Source organism: Argentina silus (genome assembly GCF_951799395.1).
Source record: "Argentina silus genome assembly, chromosome: 4".
NCBI classification, from domain to species: domain Eukaryota; kingdom Metazoa; phylum Chordata; class Actinopteri; order Argentiniformes; family Argentinidae; genus Argentina; species Argentina silus.
The window spans coordinates 2,385,582-2,410,529 of record NC_139658.1 but is presented as its reverse complement, the minus strand read 5'-3'; the positions used below and the strand labels follow the sequence as shown (position 1 = coordinate 2,410,529).

Below are 24,948 nucleotides of genomic sequence, written 5' to 3'. Positions count from 1 at the left end.
CCAAGGGTGGAACAGTTTCTCAGGTGGAAACATGGGGCATGTACTGTAGTAGTGCCAACATATACTACCCTTAAATGACCCTCTATCATGACAAATATCCCAAACATATTTTAGCATAAATAAAAATAGCATGTTTCATTTCTCATTTGCCCATAATGTCTTATTTGACCACTATATTATTGTCTTTACAGAACTATTAATTGATCCATAATCAAACCTAGACTTCAAACTGTTCCAAGTTATGAATAAATCATTACAGTCATTCTGAAACTTTTGTGTGCTCAACGTGGACAATTATATTAAACGCTGTGTAATAGCACCACCTTGTGCTCAATCAGGGAACTTTTTGATAACATAAGTCACGGACTTGCATCTTCTAGGACCCTCCTCTAGAACACATTTCAATGATTGTTATTTACACAATATCACGAATATCCTAGACATCTACAGGGTAAACCGAATCTGAATAAAATATGATACGTCTACTGTGCATTATATGAGATACATGAAAAAGCACATGTGTTAATAGTAAAAAATGTAAATCCTCAGGGGCATGGAAATCATATCACTGGCATTTGGCAAATGAGCTTAAGAAGCAACATTTTGAGACCGATTGAGTTGGTGGCTATTGCGTGTTTGTTCTAAAATAATAATAAAAAAATATTGATGAAAGTAGATGTATTCTGAATACCATTTTTTTCTAAATGTATCATACTGAATACCTCAAAATGTATTCTGAATACACGTATTCCGACACCTACAACCCCGGTTATGACCTGGATTGGATAGATACATAAGTATGTATTTTCACTGACAATGTCAAATTTGTAAAGTGTTAAAGAAGACATTGCTGCCAAGTGCTGCCCAAAGGCGGGATCGAACCAGGGACCTTTAGATGTGCTATGTGGCAAATGTACCTGTAGAGGTCGTCTTAACACTGCATTTAAACATTAGACTTCAATTTGATTTGTATTAAATCACACAGGCTTCAAGGTAATTTGATGTACCGGTAGTTTTGATGTACTGAAACAATATACTCAAATGTTTATTAATTGAATATTTGTATCGCCTGTAGGATTATTGACGGTTAAGTAGCCTTATATCAATAGTTTAAAAACTCTGTGATTGTCAACTGATAAAGATTTAAAGGCAATCTTAAATACAAATCATGAATTAAAAATGTCACATTTTTTTATTACATTTTTGTAAAACAGCTGACAGATTATGCTGTAGTGCTTGAACTCGCTCAACTGTTGGAATTGTTGAACTGTTGCTCCATGCTTTACATGTCCTGCAGCTACAGCCCACATCAACTCTTTTATCATACTGCAGAGGCCATATTCTCTCCACTCCCACACCTCACTTCAGCCTCTGTACTCAAACTTAAAACATCTCTCACAGCCAAGAACTGTGAAAGTCTGCAATTCCTTCAGTATTTCAGATCTCATTTTCTAATGGTGTGCAACACAGAATGATTACTGCAAACATGCCATTGGTTCTCTGTAATTCTGCTACTGACACTCCACTTCTACTTTTGTTTCCAGAGTCTAGACTATAGTCCTATGATCAACATGTGACCATTTCTGGTTTGAGTTATTTTAGTGGGTAAGCTCTTATCATAGGCTACAGAGCATATTGGGAGTTTGGGAATTCATTGGAGAGCTTAGACCAAGATTTACAGTGCACAGTTGCGTCTTCAAACAAGCACTCTTTCCCCTTATCTGAATAATACATGTATGCTTTTATCACAGTAAGGGACCAAAAGGCAGTCTCAGGGAGCCAACAGTACAAATAGACCCAAGAGTATTGTACCAACAACACGCCAGTGTCGTTGTAATGCAGTACAGATACAGACCTGTAAACCAAAGTACATTTATTTCTGTGTTGTATTTACAATTGGGCTGGGGATAGAATTTGTAGTGTTCCAAGGCAGAGAAGGAGTGCTTGTTCAGCAGAAGAGGCTACTTAATGTTGTCTGAGGCATGAGTAAGGCTGCATTGCCAAAAGGATATGAGATATTGGCACAGTACTGCACATATAACATAAAGAGGTAATGGACAAACTGTGTGTGTGTGTGTGTGTGTGTGTGTGTGTGTGTGTGTGTGTGTGTGTGTGTATGTGTGTGTGTGTGTGTGTGTGTGTGTGTGTGTGTGTGCTTGCGCCTTTGTGTGTGCCTTTGGCATAAAATTGTTGCTGTTCTCTTCTCTCTAGCTTTAGCTCTCACAGCAGGTCTCTTCTCGATTGAAGAATACACAACTTCCCAGGCTTCAACCCAGAGCAACCTCAACCACTGTAGTCTAAAATGGTTTGTATCCATTTAGCACTGTGTGACACTCATCATTATTCAGACTGAATGGGGCCTGCTCTTGCGAAACACATTGATGACCAGAACCCAGGAGAAGATAAAGCAGAGAACTGAACACACACCTACAACAGTAACATTTATTGATATTGTCAGTGTCCTAGCTATTCAGATATATGAGCACAACACCAGGGAAAATGTTTGACAATGATTACATGTGTGTATATACAGTTCATGAAAACCAGATGCAAATATTCAGCGTGACAAATATACCGTATCAGATTTGTGTGTACACATTTAGCGATTAATCTACAAGACGCCTCAATGCAGCACAGAGGACTGTGACATGGGATTGGACAATGTCAACATTACACTAAAATCAATTCTACAAACCTACCTGTGTTACAAAGTGACAAACTGTTTCTGTTTTTCCTTCCTGCAGACAACAGGAAGTTGGATGGACTCGTGGGACTTTTCTTACATGCAGAGGTGTTGGGTTTGGTTTGACAGAGGGGTTGGCAAGATGGTCATTAGTGATGCTCTCTACTGTAGCAACATAAACCTTATCTCTGAGTCTCCAACCAAATGACCAATAGAAAAGGTAGAAATCACTTTGAATAAGTTACAATGTCTATTCAATATGTACAGCCTGGAATAAATATATAAATACATGATTATAACTTCAGTGTGAAAGAGTGCTTGGTGGGCATACTTATGAGCTATGTGGAGGTTAATACATACCGTACATATTTTAACATTTCTGTCATGTTGGTCAGTAACTATCCAAAGCAACACTTTCTCTAATATAGTGTAGGAACATTTTTCTTGTGAACATTTCTCTTTCTCGAAAATACATGACAATATACACATACATCTGTACATAGTTACATCTTAAATGATGCTATACCATAAACCATGTACATACTGTACTCACATTCTCATTCAGAATAAATATCATTCAGTACCTCATCATTCTCAACAGAACTAAGGCATGGGTAATATTAGTTAGATCCAATAGGGTCAGTATTGTGTGCCAATATTTTTGTGTTGTCTTGGAAGCTGCCTTGGAGTGCTTGAGTGGGTGGCATTTGCTGGCTAAACAGACACTTATTGAGAGCAGTTACGTAAGCACCTCAGTGAGTGCATTCAATGATATACATATATATATATATACAGACATGTTTTCTATTTGTAAACAGAGACTACAGTATTTGAAAGATGTCTTTGTCGTGCATTCTTTGTTTTCTGTAAGAAGGAATGTTGTAGTATCAGAGGCAGAGTTAAGTAGCGGTTGAGAACACAGGCATAAACTTCACCTGCTGCATGTTGCTAGATTAAGCATTGGTTTTCACTTCACTGGTTGTGTTTGTAGCATTTCCCAAAGGTGGATCCTACAGCAGACATTTGCACTAACAAGAACCTGCATAATGAGCAGGCGAGTTTTATCAAGAAAATACCTGTGACCCTTTGCACCAGTCCTTGTCTGGTGGTTAGTGACACAACACACACACCCAGTCTGCTCTGGTCTTATAGGGGCTCTGCCAGGCAGCGATCGGTGGCATCACTGGTCTCCAGTCGTACCTTCCTTCCGCTCTTCCTGGGCTCAACCCAGGAGTTGTGTATGATGGTGCCCCCTGGGGAGGGGTCCACCTGTAGCAGGGAGACCACCCTCTTCTTGACCTTGGCCCTGAGGGCGCGGCGTAGCTTCTGTCTGGTGAAGGCGTAGAGCAGTGGATGGGAGACAGTGGTGCCATAGGCCAGCGCCAGGAACCAGAGGCGCAGGCTGACTAGGGTGTCGCTGGGGCCCAGGCCCAGGATCAGCACGTTGGCCACAGACAGAGGAGCCCAGCAGGCAAGGAAGGTGGAAATGATGAGGAGGGACATCTTGAACACCCTCCGCTGGCGCTCCCGCCGGTCCCGGTGGCGCCTCACCGCCCGCCGCAGGGCAATGATGGCCGACACCGAGGCTTGGACGCCCAAGGTGATGGGGACAGGGGTGGCGGCGCCCTCTGAGCTGCCCATGGGGCCTGCGGACAGGGGCGGGGGGGAGGTGGGGGTGGGGGTGGGGGAGTGGGAGGGAATGAGAGGAGGGTGGGAGAGATGCTTGGTGGTGTTGGAGCACTGCTCTCCACCCTCTATCACCCCCAGCCCTGCCTTCTTCTTCTGTCTCTTACGGTGCCCCCTGCAGGAGGGGCCCCTGAAGCGCTGGCTCTTAATATGGGAGCCGATGCGGATGTTCAGAGCCCGCAGGATGCGTGAGTAGGTGAACAGCATGACCGCCACCGTGGTGAAGAAGATAGGCACCTGCAACAGCAGGTGGTAGTACATGCCAAGGCCAGTGTGGTAGCCATGCCCGCCCACACACAGCAGTGTCCGGTTATGCCACACTGGCACCAGTGTGGTGGTGGTGGTGGTGGCAGGGGAGGAGGAGGAGGAGGCGGGGCTGGGTTGCCCACTCTCCACCCCTCCGGAGAAAAACTCCACCTCCAGGAAAGGGATGAAGAAGACCGCTACAGACATAGCCCAGACTGCAGCCAATAGTAGCGCAGCCCTCCGTGGGGTCAGTAAACGGTTAGCGGGTCGTACAGAGATGTCATAGCGATCCACGCTGATGACCAGGACATTGATGGCGGTGGCGATGCTAGTGAAGGTGACGCAGGCCTCGTGGAAGCAGCACAGCAGTGGCAGGTTGGGACCTGGCGGCAGCAGCACCACCACCAGGGTCAGGGGCAGACACAGCACACACACCACCACGTCGAGAACGTGCAGGTTGACCGTGACCATGTTGCTGACCGAGTCGACCAGGTTGGACTGGGAGCAGTAGAGCACCAACACAGTCAGGTTGCTGCTGAAGCCCAGCACCAGCTCCAGCATGAGGAAGGCGGTCAGGGACACCTGGAAGCCCAGGGGGTAGGGCATGTACCAGGCTGGGCTGGAGGAGCCTGCCAACCCCTGACCACCCCCGCCCTCCTCCAGGGCTCCCATGCTTGCCACCGTCCCGGCCCGGTCGCTGCCTGTGCCCAAGGTCGTGGTGTAGCTGTCGGTCTCCATGGCGACCTCTCAGGCCTCATTCGTAGCAGCCGTCACAGCATTGATAGGCTCCCATGGTGTAGCCAGGCTGAGCTTCCATGAGAAGGGATGACGAACAGCTCAGTGAAAGTTCTGCAGAGAGACGGACAGGAGAAGATGAATGAGAACCGGAAACTAAGAAGGAAAAACACAGTGGGATTCTGTTTTAGGAAGTTTAAAACTTGAAAACTCAAGTTACACACATAACACACACACACTGATGTGAGCAGACGCAGATGCTCTACCTGTGGAGGGAACAGGTGCTATGTAGATGCAGTATTCAATCTGTCACATATCAGTATCCTTGATTACCATCTGGGCCTGAGAAGACTAATATTCACAAGCAGTCTGGATACTGCAACCTGAATCACAAGGATCTGGAAAATAACTGGCTGAAGTGTGGAAATGAATTGATTGAAGCTAGGTAGTCACACATGCAGGCCATCAACTGTGCTGTGCTATCTATAGATAGGACACTCATGGTTCTCACCATAGGGGGAGACATCATGCCTTGCTTAAGTGAAGGGAACAAATGCTCTCTGTTGGGGGTAAATGGCTAGATTACAATGGTGGATCAATGCAGAGCTGGGTCCTGTTGCGCTCTGTTTGGTAAAGCCCTGTATGAGACCTTTGAAAAATCGACTTGTTCTTTTGCATGGCTGTGATTCGTGCCCCCACACCTACACCTCCCTTATATAACAAGACACATTAATACATCTATGTTATGTCCCTTGAAGTTGTCCTTTTGAATGATAGGTGGTCTAGGACCAAAAGCAGATACCGATTTTCCAATGGGGCTTGAGAAGCTGTACAGGAGGTGCAGTAAGAGGTTACGACCTTGATTTGACCCCGGACACAGGGTCACATGGCCTTATAGCTCTATAGCTGGAGTCAGTTTCCTGAAAGCTTTGTGGCCAAAGTAGTATCTCTTTTGAAAATCCAGACCCACTCCTCTCCTCGATTAGCAAAGTTCTTCAATCGTTTAATGAAATTCATTCATTTTAGTTAACGCACAGAAGATTGATGTGCAAACATTGATTTGACAGTTGTTATTCTCTCGCACTTTGCGGCTGGGTTGCGTACTACTTAAGCTACAAAGCTTTCGGGGAAACTGACCCCTGGCCACTGTCCTCACCTCCTGTCCAATGGTAGAGCTTAGTTGCTATAGGGTCCACATGTTTTTCCCTCCTGAAGAGACCTGAAGTCTGGCTGAGTCCAACAACTTAGCCCAGATCATGTCAGTTCAGTGTCTAGACTGCAGAAAGCACTGCAGCGCGAGGCAAGGCCAAGGCAGCTGTTCTCCACATTCACTCCCATTCAAGTCCAACAACAAGCCTTCCACGCTGATGACTCATCAGTGAATCGTCGGCACGCTCGGCTCCCTCACACGCAGCAGTGGCTGATCGGCTCTAGGTAGTGTTGAACCCAGGTGCATCGGCTCTGGAGACCGCTCCCTAATTAAGTCCCCTGGAAGTGGAGGAGGCTCACAGGGGAGCTCCGGAGCTACAGGCAATTGTGTTTAATGACTTCCTGCCATTGCAGAGAGGGCAATGATCTCAATCAGACTATTCAATTCATATAGCATCACACAAAGGTGCTATACAGTAAGGTCTAATCAACAAATCACAGGAGGGAATCTGTGGAGCCACCAGGGTGGTTACAGTAACACTTCCTTGTACTCTGCTGACTTGTAATGAGGGCTGTCATAGAATTTTGTTTGAGAATCTTAACAAGAGAGGGTGAGAGACATTGAAACATGGTCTGATTATCATATTGTCAGGGACGGAAAATTCGGAACATATGTGACAGAGAGAGAGAGAGAGAAAGTTTGAATTGCTGGGGTTGTGGTAGTCATGAAAGAAGAACTGGGGTCAGTATGAAGGAGCTGGCTGATTCTCATATGTTTCTTTTTGCTGGCATGGCACATAATGTGTGCTTTCTGTATCTTTTTCAACTCTATGTTCATATATCTACTACAGCATCTTTTTATAGACCCATTTACTTGACTAAACTGGTGTTGAGGAAGGCCTTTTAGTGTCCACAGTGAACATAAGCACACTCACCTTATCTTGACATACATTTGTATAGCATAATATTATATAGCATTTTCAGCATAATAGAGTGTGTCTCCTGAGCACACTTGATAATGTGCCATTACAAGCATTGACAACCAACAACCCCCCCCCCCCCCCCCACACACACACACACACACACACACACACACACACACACACACTACACTGCTGCTGTGGGGCCTTTAGTGGGCTAGAGAGAGGGCTAGACCCAGTGCCATGAAGACAGACATGGAAGGATATGGGTATCCAGGAAGATGGAAGGTAGGATACTCAGTGGGGGTCGTACACGGAAAGCAGACATTTTCCCTCCAGTTCTACCTGATATTTAGTCGTATTCTTTTTATAATGCAAAGATCCTAAAAAAGAAATCACCAGGGGTTTAGGCAGATCTTTTCTATCATTAGATACAGTAGCTACACTGTATTCAAACGGAGGTCATGTTTACATTGCTGTTCGAAAGCACTGGAGATGAAAGATGATTGGCAGTGGAGCAGAATTATTGTATTCCTTTGAGAGAGCCTGATGTAACAGGCTGTCAAGATGAAAAATGGTTGTGAGAGGACGACAGTGGAGGAGGGAGGGAAACTGAGGGAGCGCCACGTGACATTAGTCGTACTATGCACTTGCGCTGTGGTATTGTACTCTATCTCAATAATCTTTTGTGGTGCTCAACATTATTTTTCCAGTGGTGTATTATACTGTAGTACTGTTACTTAGTATATGCAAACACCGTCACACAGAGAGATACAGTGGATAGAGGTCAACATTTCTTTTTAACAAACTATGGACCCTCCTCCAGCATCCTTTGAATTGTCAAACACTTTCCCAATCACAGCAACCCATCACAATGCCACAGCAAAATACACTGCAGCCCTGGGCCTACTTCACTCACTGACAATAGAACACATTATTCATGACAGCAAACCAGAACACAGAGTAGCATTTACAATCAACCACAATGACAGCTTTGGAAACTGAACGAACACAACAACAAGACATGGTGAATGACAACACATCAAAATTGCGTATAATGGCATACAGCCCAGACTCTTAATTGGATTCTGGCACATGGAAACAACACAGAACAGTGTGTTCCTACAGCAGGAGCACAGACCAGTAGGTGTGTCTGGCTAACCCTCCATCTGAGTGAGCGCCCCACTGAGACAGCACACCCCAGCAACCCCCATTCACCACCAAAATGTCATATTTACTAAAGCAAAATACAGACCCCTGCCCATCCTCATCACAGTTCCTTGGGAAAGCAATACAAACAACGCATTGCTACTAAACACATATACACACGGGCGGTAAACACACTTGTATAGAGAGAGGGACACACACACGCACTGGGAAAGAGACTGAACCCCCCCCCCCCACACACACACACATATATTAATACATGGATAGTCAATGTAAACTATGTGTTGTATATACAGTGACTTAGACCCATTTGTTCTGCTTTCAGCATTCATTACCACCAGAGTTCCCTTATGACACTCACTGTAACTCCTAACACTGCATCCTAATATACTCTGTCACATGCATCAACGTACTGCGAGCTACAAAGGCTGGTCAATGATCCGTCACATGGCACATCAAGACAACACCACAGAATGACGCGGCACGCGCCTCTAAAATAGAGACAGAGCGTCCGTTAACACCCGACAGCCGAGACACACGCAGATCTGTTTTTCACCTCGGTGCTCACGCACGCCGAGGGCAGTTAGGATGCGGTGTTAAAGGAAACAGGAGCATTTGGCAATATAGAGAAGGGACAGAGGGAGATGCAAGGGTCTCCTCTAGGTCTACTTCTCCTCTCTGCTTGTCACTGCTAGTCATTTGACCAACTGCCACACACACACACACACACACACACACACACACACACACACACACACACACACACACACACACATACACACACACACACACACACACACACACACACACACACACACACACACGCACACACACTCTCAACTCATTAACTCCACGGCTTAACATTTGAATTATCTAGACATTCCAGTGCTCTGACCTTCACCAGTACGATAACATACCAGGGCAAACCAAGGGGCCATGGGGCTGCTCTGCCGTGATTGGCTAATTGGCCATCTGTCTGGAATTTTTACAGCCACTCATTCTGTGTGCTACAGCCCTTTCCTTTCTTATTATGCAGAAATCTAATTATCATTTCTTTCCAGGTCATAAACATTTTTGCTCATTTGGTAACTGTGCTAAGGAGCCGTTAGAGACGGAGCTCTAATCTGGAGAGTATGGCTACATGAAGTAGGGGGAGACAGGGATGAGAGTAGGACGAGGGGGAGACAGGGATGAGAGCAGGACAAGGGGGAGACAGGGATGAGAGTAAGACGAGGGGGAGACAGGGATGAGAGCAGGACAAGGGGGAGACAGGGATGAGAGTAGGACGAGGGGGAGACAGGGATGAGAGTAGGACAAGGGGGAGACAGGGATGAGAGTAGGACGAGGGGGAGACAGAATAGTCTGAACAATAAAGTAATTACTAGAGTAACAGTATCATCATACTGTCAATTTAGGATGAATATGCTGATGTGCTATATTGGAATACAGAGATAGATACATTTTACTTTTTTTCAGATGTGTTTCACTGTTCTGACTGACACATCCATTATTAGTTAGCATAAGGAAGATCATTCATTTTTCAGGAAAACTGAAACCATCACAATGGTCAGATGTTCTGTTCGACATTCAGAGATATGCCCATCCACATTGGGCCTTTGTGTTGTTTTGATACTTGAATTATTTATAGCAGAGCTTTTACAGAAATATGGACCCAAAATAGCCATTCTGTGAAAACTTGAGCTAAGTGAAGAGAGACAGACAGAAAAAAAGAGCAGAAAAAAAGAGGAGAGGAGGTGAGTGTGTGTGTGTGTGTGTGTGTGTGTGGGGGGGGGGGGGTGTGTGTGTGTGTGTGTGTGTGTGTGTGTGTGTGTGCGTGTGTGTCCAGAGGGAGGTACAGCAGTTGTTGCACAGGAACTAGCAAAATATAACATAGACATCGCTGCTCTCAGCGGAACTCCACTCCCTGAGGAGGGTGGCAAAATGAGGATACATCTTCTTCTGGAAGGGGAAGATGAACATGAACTGCTGAACAGATCATAGACTAGTCCTCTCCATGACAAAAACATTTTTAAAAACCAATACAAAGCTGGATGTGGCATCACTGAAAGACAACAGCAAGCGCAAAGAATTCCCGACACAGCTACACATCACCCTTGAACAAGTGCCTATCACAGATGATGGCTCTTGAGACAGATGATCATCACAGATGATCCATAAGCACTGGGAGGCACTTAAGGCTGCTGTCACAAACGCCGCTGCCCACACAATTGGCTTCTAAAGCAAAATAAATTAGGATTGTTTTGACACCAATGATGCTGAAATCCAAAACCTCTCGGATCGGAAGCGTGCAGCCTTTATAGCCTGACAGTGCCATGCATGCACCTGGCAAAAAACAGCTGCCTACCAGCAATTGGAAGCGGAGGTCCAGCTTAGAATTTGTTCCATTCGTTCCATTAAAAACACCTGGTGGACAGAAAAGATAAACAAGATCCAAGCCTATATTGACCAAAATTACATGCGTAACATTTCCAAGCAACCAGGACCATCTATGGACCTTACAGCATCCATCAACACTGGAAAGAACATTTTGAACTACTATTAAATTGGACATCAACTGTACCAGAAAATAAGATCAAGGCAATCCCACAACATCCTTTGGGAACCCACCAACCACGGCGGAACTGCAACAAACCATTAAACAACTCAAAGCCAGCAAAGCCAGTAGAAGTGCTGGGAGCAACACCAGCAACTATTCCTTGGCTTCATACTGTAGATCTGACCAAAGCGTTAGATCAAGACGGGTGTCAAACAGGGGTGTGTAATAGCTCCAACATTGTTCCTCATCTACTTGACTGCCATTATCCACCTCATATATGACAAGCTCCCACCGGGATTCTCTTTCCAGTACCATCTGGATGAGAGGCTATTCAACCTGGACTGCTTCCATGGAAAAAAAACAAGCTGAATACAACAACACTTCATGAACGCTCATGACTGTTGCCTGTTGGCCCACTCCGCATAATACATACAAACCACAATGGATCTTTTCAATACTGCATATATAGACTTTGAACTGTCATTGAACATGACAAAGACAAAGATCATACATCAACCTTCCCCTGGCCAGTTGTCCAGCCCTTGTCCCATATACTGTATGGTGATGATGTAGTGCTTAGTCTCGTACAATACTTCCATACCTTGGCAGCCACTTTCCCAGGGAGCCAAAATAGACAAGGAAATCTAGCACAGAGTCAGATGCGCCAGCGAGTCTTCACTAACTGGGACCTCTGGAAGTGTACAAAGATCCTTGTGTACAACGCAGTTGTGCTTCCCACTATCCTTAACTGTAGTGAGGCCTGAAGGGGTCCCACCAGAGGTGCTTGAGGCAGATCCTTTGCATCAAATGGGAGGGTCGCAGAACCAAAGTCAGCGTACTCCAGGAGGCTGATTACACCGGCATTGAGGCCATCTTAATGCGGAGCCAACTCTGCTGGATGTCAGGATGGCCGAGGACCGCCTCTCACGTCAGGTCCTCTTCCCTCAGCTCTCTACAAGCCAGCGAACCCAGTGTAGTCAGAGGAAAAGGTATAAACATACCCTGAAGGCCCTCAAGAAAGGTGTTATCAACACCAGCGACTGGGAAGAAAAGGCAACAAACTGCTTGGCCTGGCAACATCATGTATCCCAAGGCGCAAGGCTTTTTTAGGATCAGTGCATAAATAATGAAGCAGCTCAGAAGATATAACGTATGAGAGACATGCTAACCCTGAACTCCAAACCCCCCTGCCGAGCTCTTCAGCATGTCCCCAACATGTCCCCAACTTGTGCATCCAGGATTGGGCTCCTCAGTCACCTTCGTACACACAAAGCCTGACTGATGTCCTAAACTACGAGGGACTACAAAGGAGGTGTGTGTGGTGTGTGTGTGTGTGTGTGTGTGTATGTGTGTGTGTGTGTGTGTGTGTGTGTGTGTGTGTGTGTGTGTGTGTGTGGGGCAAGGGAGATGAGGGATGCTGGGCAGAGAGCCGCTTGACTAAAATGATGAGGTTACTTATCTAGAGAAGGTGGCAATTAGAAGACCAATTGGCCTCCTGGCTACAGGGAGACAGAGAGAAGAGAGTGATGCCTCTCTGCCGCCAAACACTCCTGCCATAATGAATGTGTCTCTCTGTGCCTGTCGAGAGGTCACCCTCCATCCACAATCAAAGCACTTCAGCAGAGAATACATGCACAAATCATATGAAAGAGGGGCAGAGTTCAAATACAAATCTGTTTATCAAAATCATACCCTTCTCTCATTACCTTGTTCTTTCTGACCCCCACCTCTCTGTCTCTCCATCTCTCTCTGCACTCCCCCCCGCATCCACTTTATCTTTATCTTTATCTTTTATCTCATCTCTTGCTCTCTCCTTCTCCATTTCTCCCTCCTCAGTTTGGCTTTCATCTGCCCGCTGTCTGCTATTTCTATCCATTTCCCCTCTCTTTCAAAGAACTTCAAACTCTCCTTCTTTCCTATTTATTTTCGCACCCTCTTCTTTGCCTCTCACTAGTGCACTTGATAGGCCTTTTTAGTTCGTTCTTATGTAAGTGTGGCGAGCCTTGCAAAATTAATATTAGACATTTATTTTGGACTGGTTTGGACTGGATGGTAAAATATTAAAATAAGAGAAAAACACCCTGTGCATGTAATAACACATGCACATTGGAAACAAATGAATAATGACTGGTGAAAAACCTAAAATAGTTGAATGGGGACAAAATGTATGACACCTTTATTCACAATGGAAAAATGATATCACAACTCACTAAGAAACAGTTTATGTAGTCACACACACAGGTTGGCTACTGTAAAGAAATCATGTAGACCCCTTTCACAGGTGTGATTAGTTTCTAGAATGATGATAAAGATATACAGACATATACATGCTATATGGTACTGAATCTGGCAATTCATGTAGATGGTTAGCATTTTTTATAGCACACACACACACACACACACAGACACACACAGACACACACAGACACACATACACACACACACACACACACACACACACACACACACACACACACACACACACACACACACACACACCTCAATATATGCAGAGAGATGTTTTCCTAGTCAGACCTCTAAGGACTGCAGTGGAGGAGTTCCCATAGGAGCGTGGGAGAAACACACAGCCTCAAAGCCTGTAACTATGTCAAGCATCTACTCCCACAATAAAGCCTAAGGCTTTCAATACAACCCATACTCATGATCAATACCATACTGTTCTTACATATTTCCATTGTATTTGTATTCATTGTGTTTCCATTTAGTGTTATTTACCATCTGTCATTTACAAAACCAATCAAAAGTCACTATTGGAGAAATTGCACTTGCACCAACTCCTTCTGCAACAAGGCGCAGTGATACTACAAACCGTATAGTTGTACAAAGCAAAGATATAACCTAATAAATGTGTAACTATGAATACTCTACAGCCTACTGTGCTAAGCCATTGTGATGGACTTGTAGGTGGTTGTCTGTCAAATTACCTGTTTGACCCTTTAGTGCAACTGCGTTAGCTATAGTAGACAGATAGGCTACAACTGTCAAGGTGAGTATACTGCGCAAACAGCACGTTAATAACAATTCTTGATGACAACAATGACAACTATTTCATCATGCACGGTATATTCGCAATGTGTTCTGATTCAGATGTCATTAAAGTTCCTCAGGTGAAATGTGTAGGATTTACCTGCTCTTGCCAGTGCCAGTCGCGGAGATCCCGCTACATTATCTTACAGGTGACAATCCGTTTTGTCGCTTGTCCAGTTACAAATAGATTGTCAGACAATATTATATTCTATCACATATTCTATTAGGCTAAAATATAAGTAAATTATAAACATCGCAATTGGTTGGAAAAAATCACGTTGGCTTTCACTGACGCGCTGTCCTTTCAAAGACGTGCTATACCCGCCAGTGTTTACCTTGAACAAGCTCCACACATCTCGCACATGCTCACCGGATTAAGCTACCAGGTCACTATGGAGAGGGGCGGGGGTGTCGCGGTTTCAGGGATGACTGTATGCGCGTATGACAGGAAGGAGGTGCCAAATTAACAAGCAAGATCAATAAAATTAATTAAAATGTATCCTTTCCCGACCCCACATTTTCGTTGAGCATAAGTTATAGCACAACAACGCACGAGACTGCAAGAAACATCCACTCTCCAGGCTGCTTGTTTAGATTCAGCGGTAACAAACACATCTGGAATGAGACTGCTTTGGGAGACCTATAATGACAAGAAGTGATGTGAGGTACTGTGCATGATTGTGATTTAGGTAGACATAGACACAATTGCTATAGAACAGCAAAGGCCTACTACAGTCCAAGGCAGGATGTGTATCTAATGGACCCCTGAATTCCAAGGTCATAGGACATGCAGTCTTACCTACTAACAGAGAAATGTTGACTATGCCAAGCAGGTTACAGGATTTAAACATGTGTTCTTGGCTCCCCATGCAGTCAGAATTGACCATGGTACAGGAGAGGTTACTCAGAAGAACAGGTGCTCTTGACTTGAACGCATAGCTATGGAAGGAAATCAAATATGTCTGCATGAAATACCCAGCCTGCAATTCTGCAGATGAGCCGATAAAAAATATGCAAAACCATCCATGTGAACACGATTGCATGGTTTGACTTCTATGCACTTGAATGTTTCCATTAACCAGTAACATATTTGAGACATGTCAGCTGGATAGAATGGGGCAGAGAGATCGTCTATACACCACATTACGGACCACAGTCCTCTCGCTTCATAGAGCACTTCATTGGGGAAATGCTCAAGTGAAGTGACCACTTACACACACACATAAACGCACAATAAGTATGTGTGTGTGTGTGTGTGTGTGGCTGTACGATCAGGTAGGTTGAAATGAGAAAAGTCTCTAGTTAGTGGATAAAATGAAATTATCTCTGTGAAGTTGAATCTTGATGTCCCATCATCTTACTAAACCATCAGCCCACTCCTTGGAAACACACATACCTTTTATAACAAGATGCTCTGTTATTCTAATGAAGGAATATAAAAGCAGGTCCTTACAACTGAAGTAGCTAGTCATGAAACGAGACCAGAGATGCAACCCTGTGATCAGAGACTGAACCACTGAACCGCCTTACCACTTATATGACTCACTTTCTCAAACCCTGCCTGAGTGGACAATAATGGACCACTCTTCAATATTTCAGACGTAATGGCCAAATGGCCCAAAATCCAAATGGAGTAAATTACACCTTTTTGTCCCTGCTATTTTCCTTGAAGTTACAGGGAGAGTGGATCCCTTGGGTGCTGCTGCCAAAAACATCCTCTTCTTTCCTCTCAAAGTAATGGCTTGTTTCCGTCCCCCTCCACTTCACCTCCTGCAGCTGTGAGCTGTTCCCTGGCCGGCTCCCTCTCCCCACTCCCCTTTCTCAGGCCAAGCAAGGCTTCGCCACCAGCTGCCAGTGCAGGGGACAGTAACAGGAACAGACACAGCCAGACCTGGTGCCAATTACACTGCCCAGGAGCAAGATACACGTCATCTCTAATGACCTCACAAACTCTGGCGCTCTTGCTGAGGATATATAACGGTGTGCTTGGAATTTACAATCATTTAGAGTAAAATGTGGGGGGGAATAAAGATGCAAATGTTAATCATTTCATGATTTATTTGTGTGGTTTACAGTGCGTCATAAATGAAAAGACCAGCAGCAGCCGTAGCAATAGAAAAGTGCATTCAGAGAAATGTTGACCGCTATATAGATAAACATGTAACAAAGTGCAAATAAGTGACTGCAACTACAGTAAGTATATGCAAAGTATGGATAAACAAAGCATCTCCTGCTTTAAGCCAGCAAAGAGAGGTGACATCACCAAATGGCATGTATCTGCCACAGTAACCATGACGTCTAAGTTCTGCAACACTATGACATTTTTCAGGGAACAGCATTGCCTAAAGTTTGACTCTTCCCATCTCCCATGTGTGAGTGTCTGATCCCTGGCCAGGTCACAGCCCAGCTTTGCTCAGCAGGATTCTCTGCAGCTGTTGGATCTTGTTTTGTGGCAGTGGCAGTGCCAGGCTCTTCTCCGCCGTCTCCTCCTCCTCCAGCAGCTGCTCGATGTAGCAGGACGAGCCCAGGAGGACGTGGCCTGTGGCCTGCATGGAGAACAGGGTCCACCTCAGAGCCTCCCTGGGTACAGGATCATAGAGAGGGGTGGTCAGAAAGATAGTACAGGTATTTTGTCTTTAGTACTATGGACAAAACACCTGTACTTAAGGCAAAATACCTGTACTATAAAAAGACAGACAGACCGACCAAGAGATACACTGAGGGACAAATGGACACAAAGACAGGAGAACAGATGTCGTCGTCGTCGTCGTCCCACACACACACACACTACTACTCTCTCTCTCTCTCTCTCTCACTCACTTCAGTATCCTCTTGGCAGCGTAGCAACGGAGGCTGTAGGACACAGAGTACACACCATACAGGGTGGCCTTTACGTTCAGAACACCAATGAAATCCTGAGGGTGGTTCTTGTAAAGGTCAAAGGTCAGGCGAGCCACATTTTTCTTGCGTCGTGTGCAATCACTGTGTTGCATTCTGGGAGGACTGTCCTTGAAGGACAGAAACAAGAAGAGGTTGAGAGGAGAACCAAGTTTCCTAATTTTTCATTGTCTTATCTCTCATACACACCTACATGATGGAACATGGCCAGACTAAAATAGCTGTTGTGTACCGTGTCATTCACATTAGATTTGTTCCCACAATGTTTATAGTAACTCAAGTATAATAGAAGACGTGTGTAGGTAACTTTTATATGGTCTGGTCAAACTAAGATGGATGAATATAACACTAACAAGTCTTCCCCTCCATCCAGGGGTTTCAGTCATCCGCCAATGAATGTAGTGAGCATTAGAATACAGATCAATGCATTTTAAACGGCAGACAGACAATAGGAGAGAGGAAATGACATGATAATGAGACAGGCTTAGCATGAGAGGAGCAAAGTAAACAAGCAAGGTGGCTGCCTTTAGATGGCAGCAAATCATTACACACATAATCAAATGAATATGGAAATGACCTGCTTTTGGACAAACACCATTCACATTTGGCAGGGCCATTGTTAACCCTCTCAAAAGCTGCCTTTATTTTACCCTTTAATTGAGCAGGTACCCTATTTGTTGCCTTAAGGGCACTGCATAATGATAAGTCAGACATCAGACATTTCCTATTCAGCCTAAATGCCTTTTTTATCCATCGGACATTAATTAATTAACTTCTGTGTCCTGTATTTTCTATTCCAATAGTCCAGATGGCATTCATATTCATGTGCAATATGACAACAGATGTTTACCCTCTATATCCTGGCAGCCATTCTGGACATCTAAAAGGCTGCTTGCAATACATCTGAGAAATCATTGGATGATAATTCACAAGAAACCCTCAGATCAAAACCTTGCTAACCAATGGCGCCACCTAGTGGCCTCCACTGTAAGAGGGGTCAAAGGTTATGAACATATGGCACCGCTAACCTGTGAAGACGTCCACTGCTGGCCCTTCTCCAGGACCATGAGGGCAGTGTTGTCAGGCAGGGTCTGAAAGAACTCCTCAGTGTCCACCGCAGTCCCGTCTTCATCCAGCACCAGGGCACCGACACAGGTCACATGCAGGGAGTTCATGACCTGTGGAGGGGAGTAGTAGGAAGACACTGTCCATTATCAAGGAGGGAGATGGAGTAAATCAGTCTCCAGTCCATGGGGGCTGAGACCTGCCTGTCCATACAGAGGTCACAAAGCCACTCCTTTCTCTGGAGGGTCACAGATCTCAACAGCGAGTAATGAGTATAGAGTGCATAATTAAATCTGCAGGTCACTGCTGAGTCATTCCTGAAAGCTCCATCTCAATGTCCTAGTCTTGAGTATGTCACTACACATGTAAGTGACAGAGCAGTATAACGTCACAGATGGTGCACCACAACGAGTCAGATTTGGTATGTGTGCTTGAGCATGTACTGCTGCATACAAGCCTGTGAAGAGAAATGTGTTCTCTCTGCCTCCCTCTGAAAGGCTCTGACTCACCCTTCCCTTTATTCTCCTATTCTTTCATCCATATCTGAGTCACATTGTTTGCTGGCTTGAATTTATGATCAAATCAGGGAGTAAAAAGGAAGGAACCGTCTCTTTGCTCCATGCCCTTCCCTTCATCCCTCTTTCAACCCTGTCCTCCTACTGATACACCCTCCTTTCCATCGCTCATTTTGCCCCTCTTCTACTCACCTTGTGAACTAGGTCTTGTAGCCCGTCGGCCATGATGCCCTTCTTCAAACTGCGGTCAGCGCTGGTGACCCGGAAGGGCTTTGGTCGAGGGGCCCGACCGCTCAGGAGCTGCTGGGTCATGGAAGCGCTGGCTGACACACTGGCTGTCACACACCTGGTGAAGACACAGGCACAAGGGTTCTCACACACACACACACACACACACAAAATGCATGACTAACAACAGTAAACAAACATTATACTCAAAAACCCATTCATGATAATCAATAAATAACAGAGAGGCCACCACCCTCAGTACTGAGACGTTAGAACTCTTACTTGGAGAGGCTGGCAGGGGTCAGGAGACTGAGGGACTTCATGGCGTAATCCATTGGTAGTTTACCAGCCCTACCAGCCAAAGGGAGTAACAGTTCATCAATGAGGTCTTCACACGGCAATGCCTCTGATCACCAGCAGGAGAGCCTATCCTCATGTAACTGAGTTGAGATGGCAAACTCACTCCTCAAGTTTAAATACCCCCACCCGCGCTGTCGAATTACTAGCTTTTCGAAAGCGTATCAGGTATTGGAGACGGACACGTGTTGGCAAGTCAGAAGTCGCAAGTTCAAGACTCGGTTGGAGCAACTTGAATTGTTGGGCTACTGTTTGCAAGAACTGGACGTCTGTTTCACTCACACTAAACACAGAGCCGGAAAACAAAATAATAATAAATCAATCAGTAATTCAAAATCAAATTTAATTTAAAATCTAATCTCATTCAGGCCTGCAGACCAAAGGCAACCCATTTCCAAAAGCCGAGAAGTTAACTTCCACGTTACTTGGATTTAACATGCTTTCTCTGTAAAATGTAATAACCTAACCTTTAATAATAAACTGTAAAAGGTCTCACTTGAATGTTACGCACCTATCAAGGTTTCTGCTCAAATACTTTGCTAATTATCACTATGTACAACAGTAAAAAAACAAAAAAACAATTTACACTTGCAATCCAATTGAAACATTAACACCTTCAAATGCTACAATGATACAAATTGTTGAGAGTTCCATCACTTAATATCATGTCCTGTTTGAGTTTTGGTTACCTTCTTTTAGCTTGCTCTACTGTCCCGAGTTTCACTCAATCGAAGGGTCTCAATTTCTGTGTCTTCTCTCTTTCTCACTCCCTCTCTCCCTTGCGTCACTTGTTCTTTCACCTTTGTTCTAACTACTCCGTCAACCACATGCAGTCAGCTATATTGACCAACTCTCCCAGTTGCCTCCCACTATCCCTCCCCTATACTGTACACAGCACTGTTATTCTGTCTCTTCTTTGTAGACGGATTTGGTGGCACCAGCCATGTGATTTAAATGTATTTAATGTGGCTGATACAAAGAGAGTGATCGTCTGATCTTCCATTGTGAATGGTGATCAATACCCCCCTCTCTCAGCCCGCAACACCTATTTACAGTTGAATGAGCATGCCTGGTGGATGTCTTGAAGACATCGAGCCTTGCCTGTCGTCAATTCTTTTGGCCTCTCCTACCTATTTTCTATTTTTTCGAGAATATTTAAGGAAGATACAGACCATTCATTATTTGAGTTTCTCAGGTTAAGCCTATGGGCACCGGTCTCCTCTGTTGTCCTTGACACACACACAGCGTTAGACGTATGGTTAAACTTCCATTCGTTTACCACAGTTTGTTTATTTTATATGTTTCTTATTGATATTCTTCTTATGTGCATTAATGTGATGTTGTGTGCTAGATAAAGGTTTTGTTAGAACAGCACAACATAATCATGTCTTATGTTCATATGCATCGTTAGCAACACGTAGACTCGAGTTATCACATTAGGTATTGGACCATATGTAAACTCCTTACGATTTCTTCTAACTTGAAAGCATGGTAATAGCATATTGGGTATTCTCAATGGAATCTCGAGTGCCTGTCAGACAGGAATGAGAAAATAATTATTAATCATAAAATATCTTTTGGAGTCAGATATAACGTAATGATAACTTGTGTTAGTTGGTCATGTGACCACTAGTGTGTAGAGTCCGCTTTATCATGTCCATAACCCTCTGAAGTTGTACTGGGGAATACATGTATGTCCTTATTCTTAACCCATCCAGTCCTTTCTCTATCCATTCAGTGTGTTATCATCCAATTCTTCATTCTTAATCTCTTGTCTGTAAATGTCATGCATACATGAAGCTTCCTCATTAATTCAGCACTGAGAAATCAGAAGTAATACTGTAGGTGTATAGTAGGACAAGCTGGGGAGTTGTAGAGGGGTTAAGAGTAAATGGTCAGAATAAGAACTCCAAAGGACCCAGGTGAGTGAGAGTGTTGTGGTTAGATCAGGCCTGGCCAGAGCAGGGGTAGCCTACTTATCTCCTTTGTTCTATAGGGTCTGTCCCCAAATATAGCTGTATACCTGTATCATAATGTCCAGCCAGATTTGAAAAGTCTTACAGCAGTGGGTAGAGTGGGTAGTCTACCATTGCTGTATACTAGCCTATATATAATGGTTAATATGTGGTCAGCTCTCCCAATTAGTCCTGGTCACATTGGCCACAAGCATTTAGAGCAGCGTAGTAAAGAAAATACCACTTGTGGAATAGATTAACAGGAAGCTTATAGAAATGTATGAAAATGGATGTCACTGACAAATCACAGCACCGTAAATTTATAAATGGCAATAAAAGCATGTCATAGTCCAACCATGTCATAGTCCAACCTGGGTATCAAATTAATGTATGCATGTGTATGGATCATGTCTCTGTCACTGAGAAACTAGGGCATTTTGGGTCAGTGTGAACACTGATGGGCATGTTCTTTATCCAGTTGAATATCATTTTACCCAGTGTCTCAATTCTCACTTGGAAACAGACTGCGCAAGCACACACATACACACACACCACTCTTTCACATATTACTTTTGGTGCCAATTATTTCACACACTGTCTTGTGACCCTGCAGCTTTTACATCCAGAAACAAACCCACAAGACTGAGCATTAACAAGCTTCCTTGAACACAATAAGGATGAACATTTAAAACTAACATGGAAATGGTAACTTAACTGCATCTTAAATCCACACACATACACAGCTTTGTTTGTTCTAGGGGACAGCGCAATAATGGAAGAACATAAACGGATTAGACAGAATGGACGCAGGAAAGTGTGATAAATGCTTAAGTGCACTGAGGTGACAATGTCCCGCTGTGAATGCTGTCTTGCTCTTAGAACACACACACACACACACACACACACACACACACACACACACACACACACACACACACACACACACACACACACACACACACACACACACACACACACACACACACACACACCTCCATTATTAACCCCTGCCTCAGTAATACCCAGCTGGGGCAGGTCAGGTCACTCATCATCAGCAACACAGTCCCAGTACCAAGCCACCCTGCCACCACTAGGCCTACTTGCAGGGGGTCAAAATAAGGTAAATTAAGAGCTCAAACAGGCCTGGCTAGATCATAATTTGTGTGCATTGGTTGATCAAAATCTAATTTGGTTCCAAGTTGGAAGCAATAGGACACAATATCCAACTCTGGCCTATGTTTCAGTACATCATTGTACATATCCTTGGTATGTTAGTTCATAGTCACACACCACAATCAATTCTTAGATAGACAGAAGTGAACAACCTGTTGATCTTTGTGTGCCTTTGGAGTACAGGGAAATAATTGCGATTGAACTTACTTTTTAATAGTGCTTGCTTTCACCAAGGAGTTACGCCTCGCACGCAGTACCGCATAGCCAAAATGAGTAACACCTGCAGTAATTAAAGCGTCGAAAAAAAGATGTCTGTCGTATTGACTTGGCCCTAGACTAACTTAAAGACGTGCAGAAATTATTGTTGAATGTTATGGGTGGTTTTAATTGTTTAAAGACAAGGCTGATTAAATTATTTGCATGATTTAGCTTTCTCAAAGCACGCATGCGAAGAGAATACTTTGTCGTCCTCTACTTCATATATTCTAGAGTGCGATAACGACACCGCGTGGGCAAACAACGAAATAACGCAGTCATTCCCACAGGTAGATATGGGGTCTATTCTGTCCAGGGTCGGTCTCACATATTCGTTTTTTATATGGATGACCTTCGGTAGATATTTTAGATTATTATAATGGGTAAATATCACAGACTATATATATCAGACTCTCTTTCATCTTTTTCATTAATGATTTAACAAAACATGTTTTTCTAGAAAATCGAAGAAAATATATCATCCTATGTCTCAGCACCTAATTTAATGTAGCCTTGTAACGCTCATTATGGAGCTATGTGCCTTATTGTTGTCAAATAATGTATCTGTATCTGTCTTAAATTGATTGTCTTCGTTTCATTTTTAAATGTTTTGTATAATGCTGTTTGTGAATTGTTCCCTCTTGTATTTTGTTAATTGCAAACAAATAATAATAAATAATGCAAACATTTATGGTTTTTGCGTCGGTCGGTTTTGAATGCGTTTTCCTTCAACCAGAATTATTCTCGTCGGCAGTAGTCTATTAAAAGGAAGTGATTTCAAATTGTGTTTCTCTAAAGGCAAGATTGAGAACGCACAGATCTCTGGATAGTCTGGTAGACCTCAGAGCGCTTGGGGGTCCGCGGAGGAAAGTAGTAATGGTAGGACACAATAACTGTCAACAGGGGACCAGGCCATTGTTGAAAGTGCTCTCAAAATAATGTCTCGGTCCGGTTTCAGCGACTCATCTATTCAGTGACTAAGTAATTCATTTTCAAATATCCGTTTTTAGTACTTAATCCTCCTGTTATGTTGCGGGTCAAATTGACCCATTTTAGAGTTTGACATCACTGAAATGCTACAGCATGAGCCTTCATTCAGTCCTCTAGGTACGCAGGGGTAATGAACTTATAAATAAAAAATACTAATAATAACATTTTAATGAAAGGGAAAACATTGATGGGTCAATTTGACCTGGTAGCTAGAGTGAATAGGGTTTGTTGTGTTCTTGCACAATATAAACTTCCCTGTTTCCTCTCACTTCTCTTGTTCCCTCTCTCTTCTTCATCTCTCTTCCCCTCATCTGCACACACTCACACTACACACTGGGAAAATACATGGAGGAGGTAATGACTATTTTAAGGTGACTTATAAACAATTTGACCCAAACATAAAGTGTGTATAGCTTTATCAAACATAACAGGAGGGTTAAAATAGCCCCTCATAAGCCCCTCGCAGGCCCATGAAAACATGTTACCTTCATAGGAAACATTGCACTACTTTACCTTTAAAATCTCATTATAAATTGTATGCATCTACTAAAATCATAAGCTATATTCACTGCAATACATATTTGTATATGAACATGCTCTTTGTCTTTGATAATCACAATTTTTAAATAATTTCCAGAAGCAAACTGTAAAATATAACACTTACAGCAGGATTACAAATGAATAGTACATTACCATTACTTTTAATAGTCAAGACTTCTCCTGGTCTTATCTAATACTCTTCTTATGTATCTGATATAATAAATGGCCTGAGTTTCACACCCTCAGAATTGGTGCCGTATTTACCCGAGAACTGATGATCAAACATACAGTAAATCTCTATGAAGGGGCTTGTGGTTGTCTTGGAGGTCAATTTCCTCCCCTTGTCATTGTGCCTGTCCCGCTATCAGAGATTTTTGTGTGTGACGCAGGATGATTTGTCTATTCATTAGTGCTTTATTGGTCGCTGATGCTTGTAATTAAGCGCCTCTGACGTCAGTGCAGAATGAAAGCAATACACACAAAAATGATTTTACATTGTCAGATTTTATTTATGCCACCATTCCCAAATGTGTTACACATACAAATACAATAAATAGACTCTAAATCTTATTGATCACTTTTTTTGTAATACTATCTGCCCATGAGATATTATTTAGCTCATTGTAGCAGAGACAAAAGACCAGCTTCATCTTACATTGTTATTGGTTTTCTAGAGGCAGTCAGTGGAATGTTTTTGGCATAAACTGAGGTAAGAATTATGCAACAGCAATATAAAATCAATATAGGGCCAAACTAAATAAACTCCTAAAGATGTCCTCTT

At 43.6% G+C, this 24,948-nt stretch overlaps 2 protein-coding genes across 2 annotated transcripts; both read right to left on the bottom strand.

Moving 5' to 3' along the window:
- Nucleotides 1-3,829: 3,829 nt before the first annotated feature.
- On the bottom strand, nt 3,830-5,353 carry LOC310803351 (G-protein coupled receptor 22-like; the record flags this gene model as incomplete). The annotated part of the gene is made up of 1 exon (XM_083668087.1): nt 3,830-5,353. One exon carries the CDS (start codon nt 5,351-5,353, stop codon nt 3,830-3,832), a length of 1,524 nt encoding a protein of 507 aa, XP_083524213.1.
- Nucleotides 5,354-16,474: 11,121 nt separating this feature from the next.
- cidec (cell death inducing DFFA like effector c) lies at nt 16,475-19,238 on the bottom strand. Its single transcript, XM_083667548.1, has 5 exons — nt 19,180-19,238; nt 18,862-19,015; nt 18,118-18,267; nt 17,012-17,199; nt 16,475-16,771 (listed from the first exon to the last, which is right to left on the bottom strand). The coding sequence occupies exons 1-5, from the start codon at nt 19,230-19,232 to the stop codon at nt 16,588-16,590; spliced, it is 729 nt and encodes a 242-aa protein (XP_083523674.1). The 5' UTR covers nt 19,233-19,238; the 3' UTR covers nt 16,475-16,587.
- Between the last annotated feature and the right edge of the window lie 5,710 nt (nt 19,239-24,948).

Coding starts and splice junctions, on each gene's coding strand:
- cidec (XM_083667548.1), bottom strand. CDS start 19,232: ATGGATTACGCCATGAAGTCCCTCAGTCTCCTGACCCCTGCCAGCCTC. Junction 18,268..18,861: donor TACAAGACCTAGTTCACAAG/GTGAGTAGAAGA, acceptor TCCCCTCCACAG/GTCATGAACTCCCTGCATGT. Junction 17,200..18,117: donor AGCAGTGGACGTCTTCACAG/GTTAGCGGTGCC, acceptor CTGTCCTTCAAG/GACAGTCCTCCCAGAATGCA.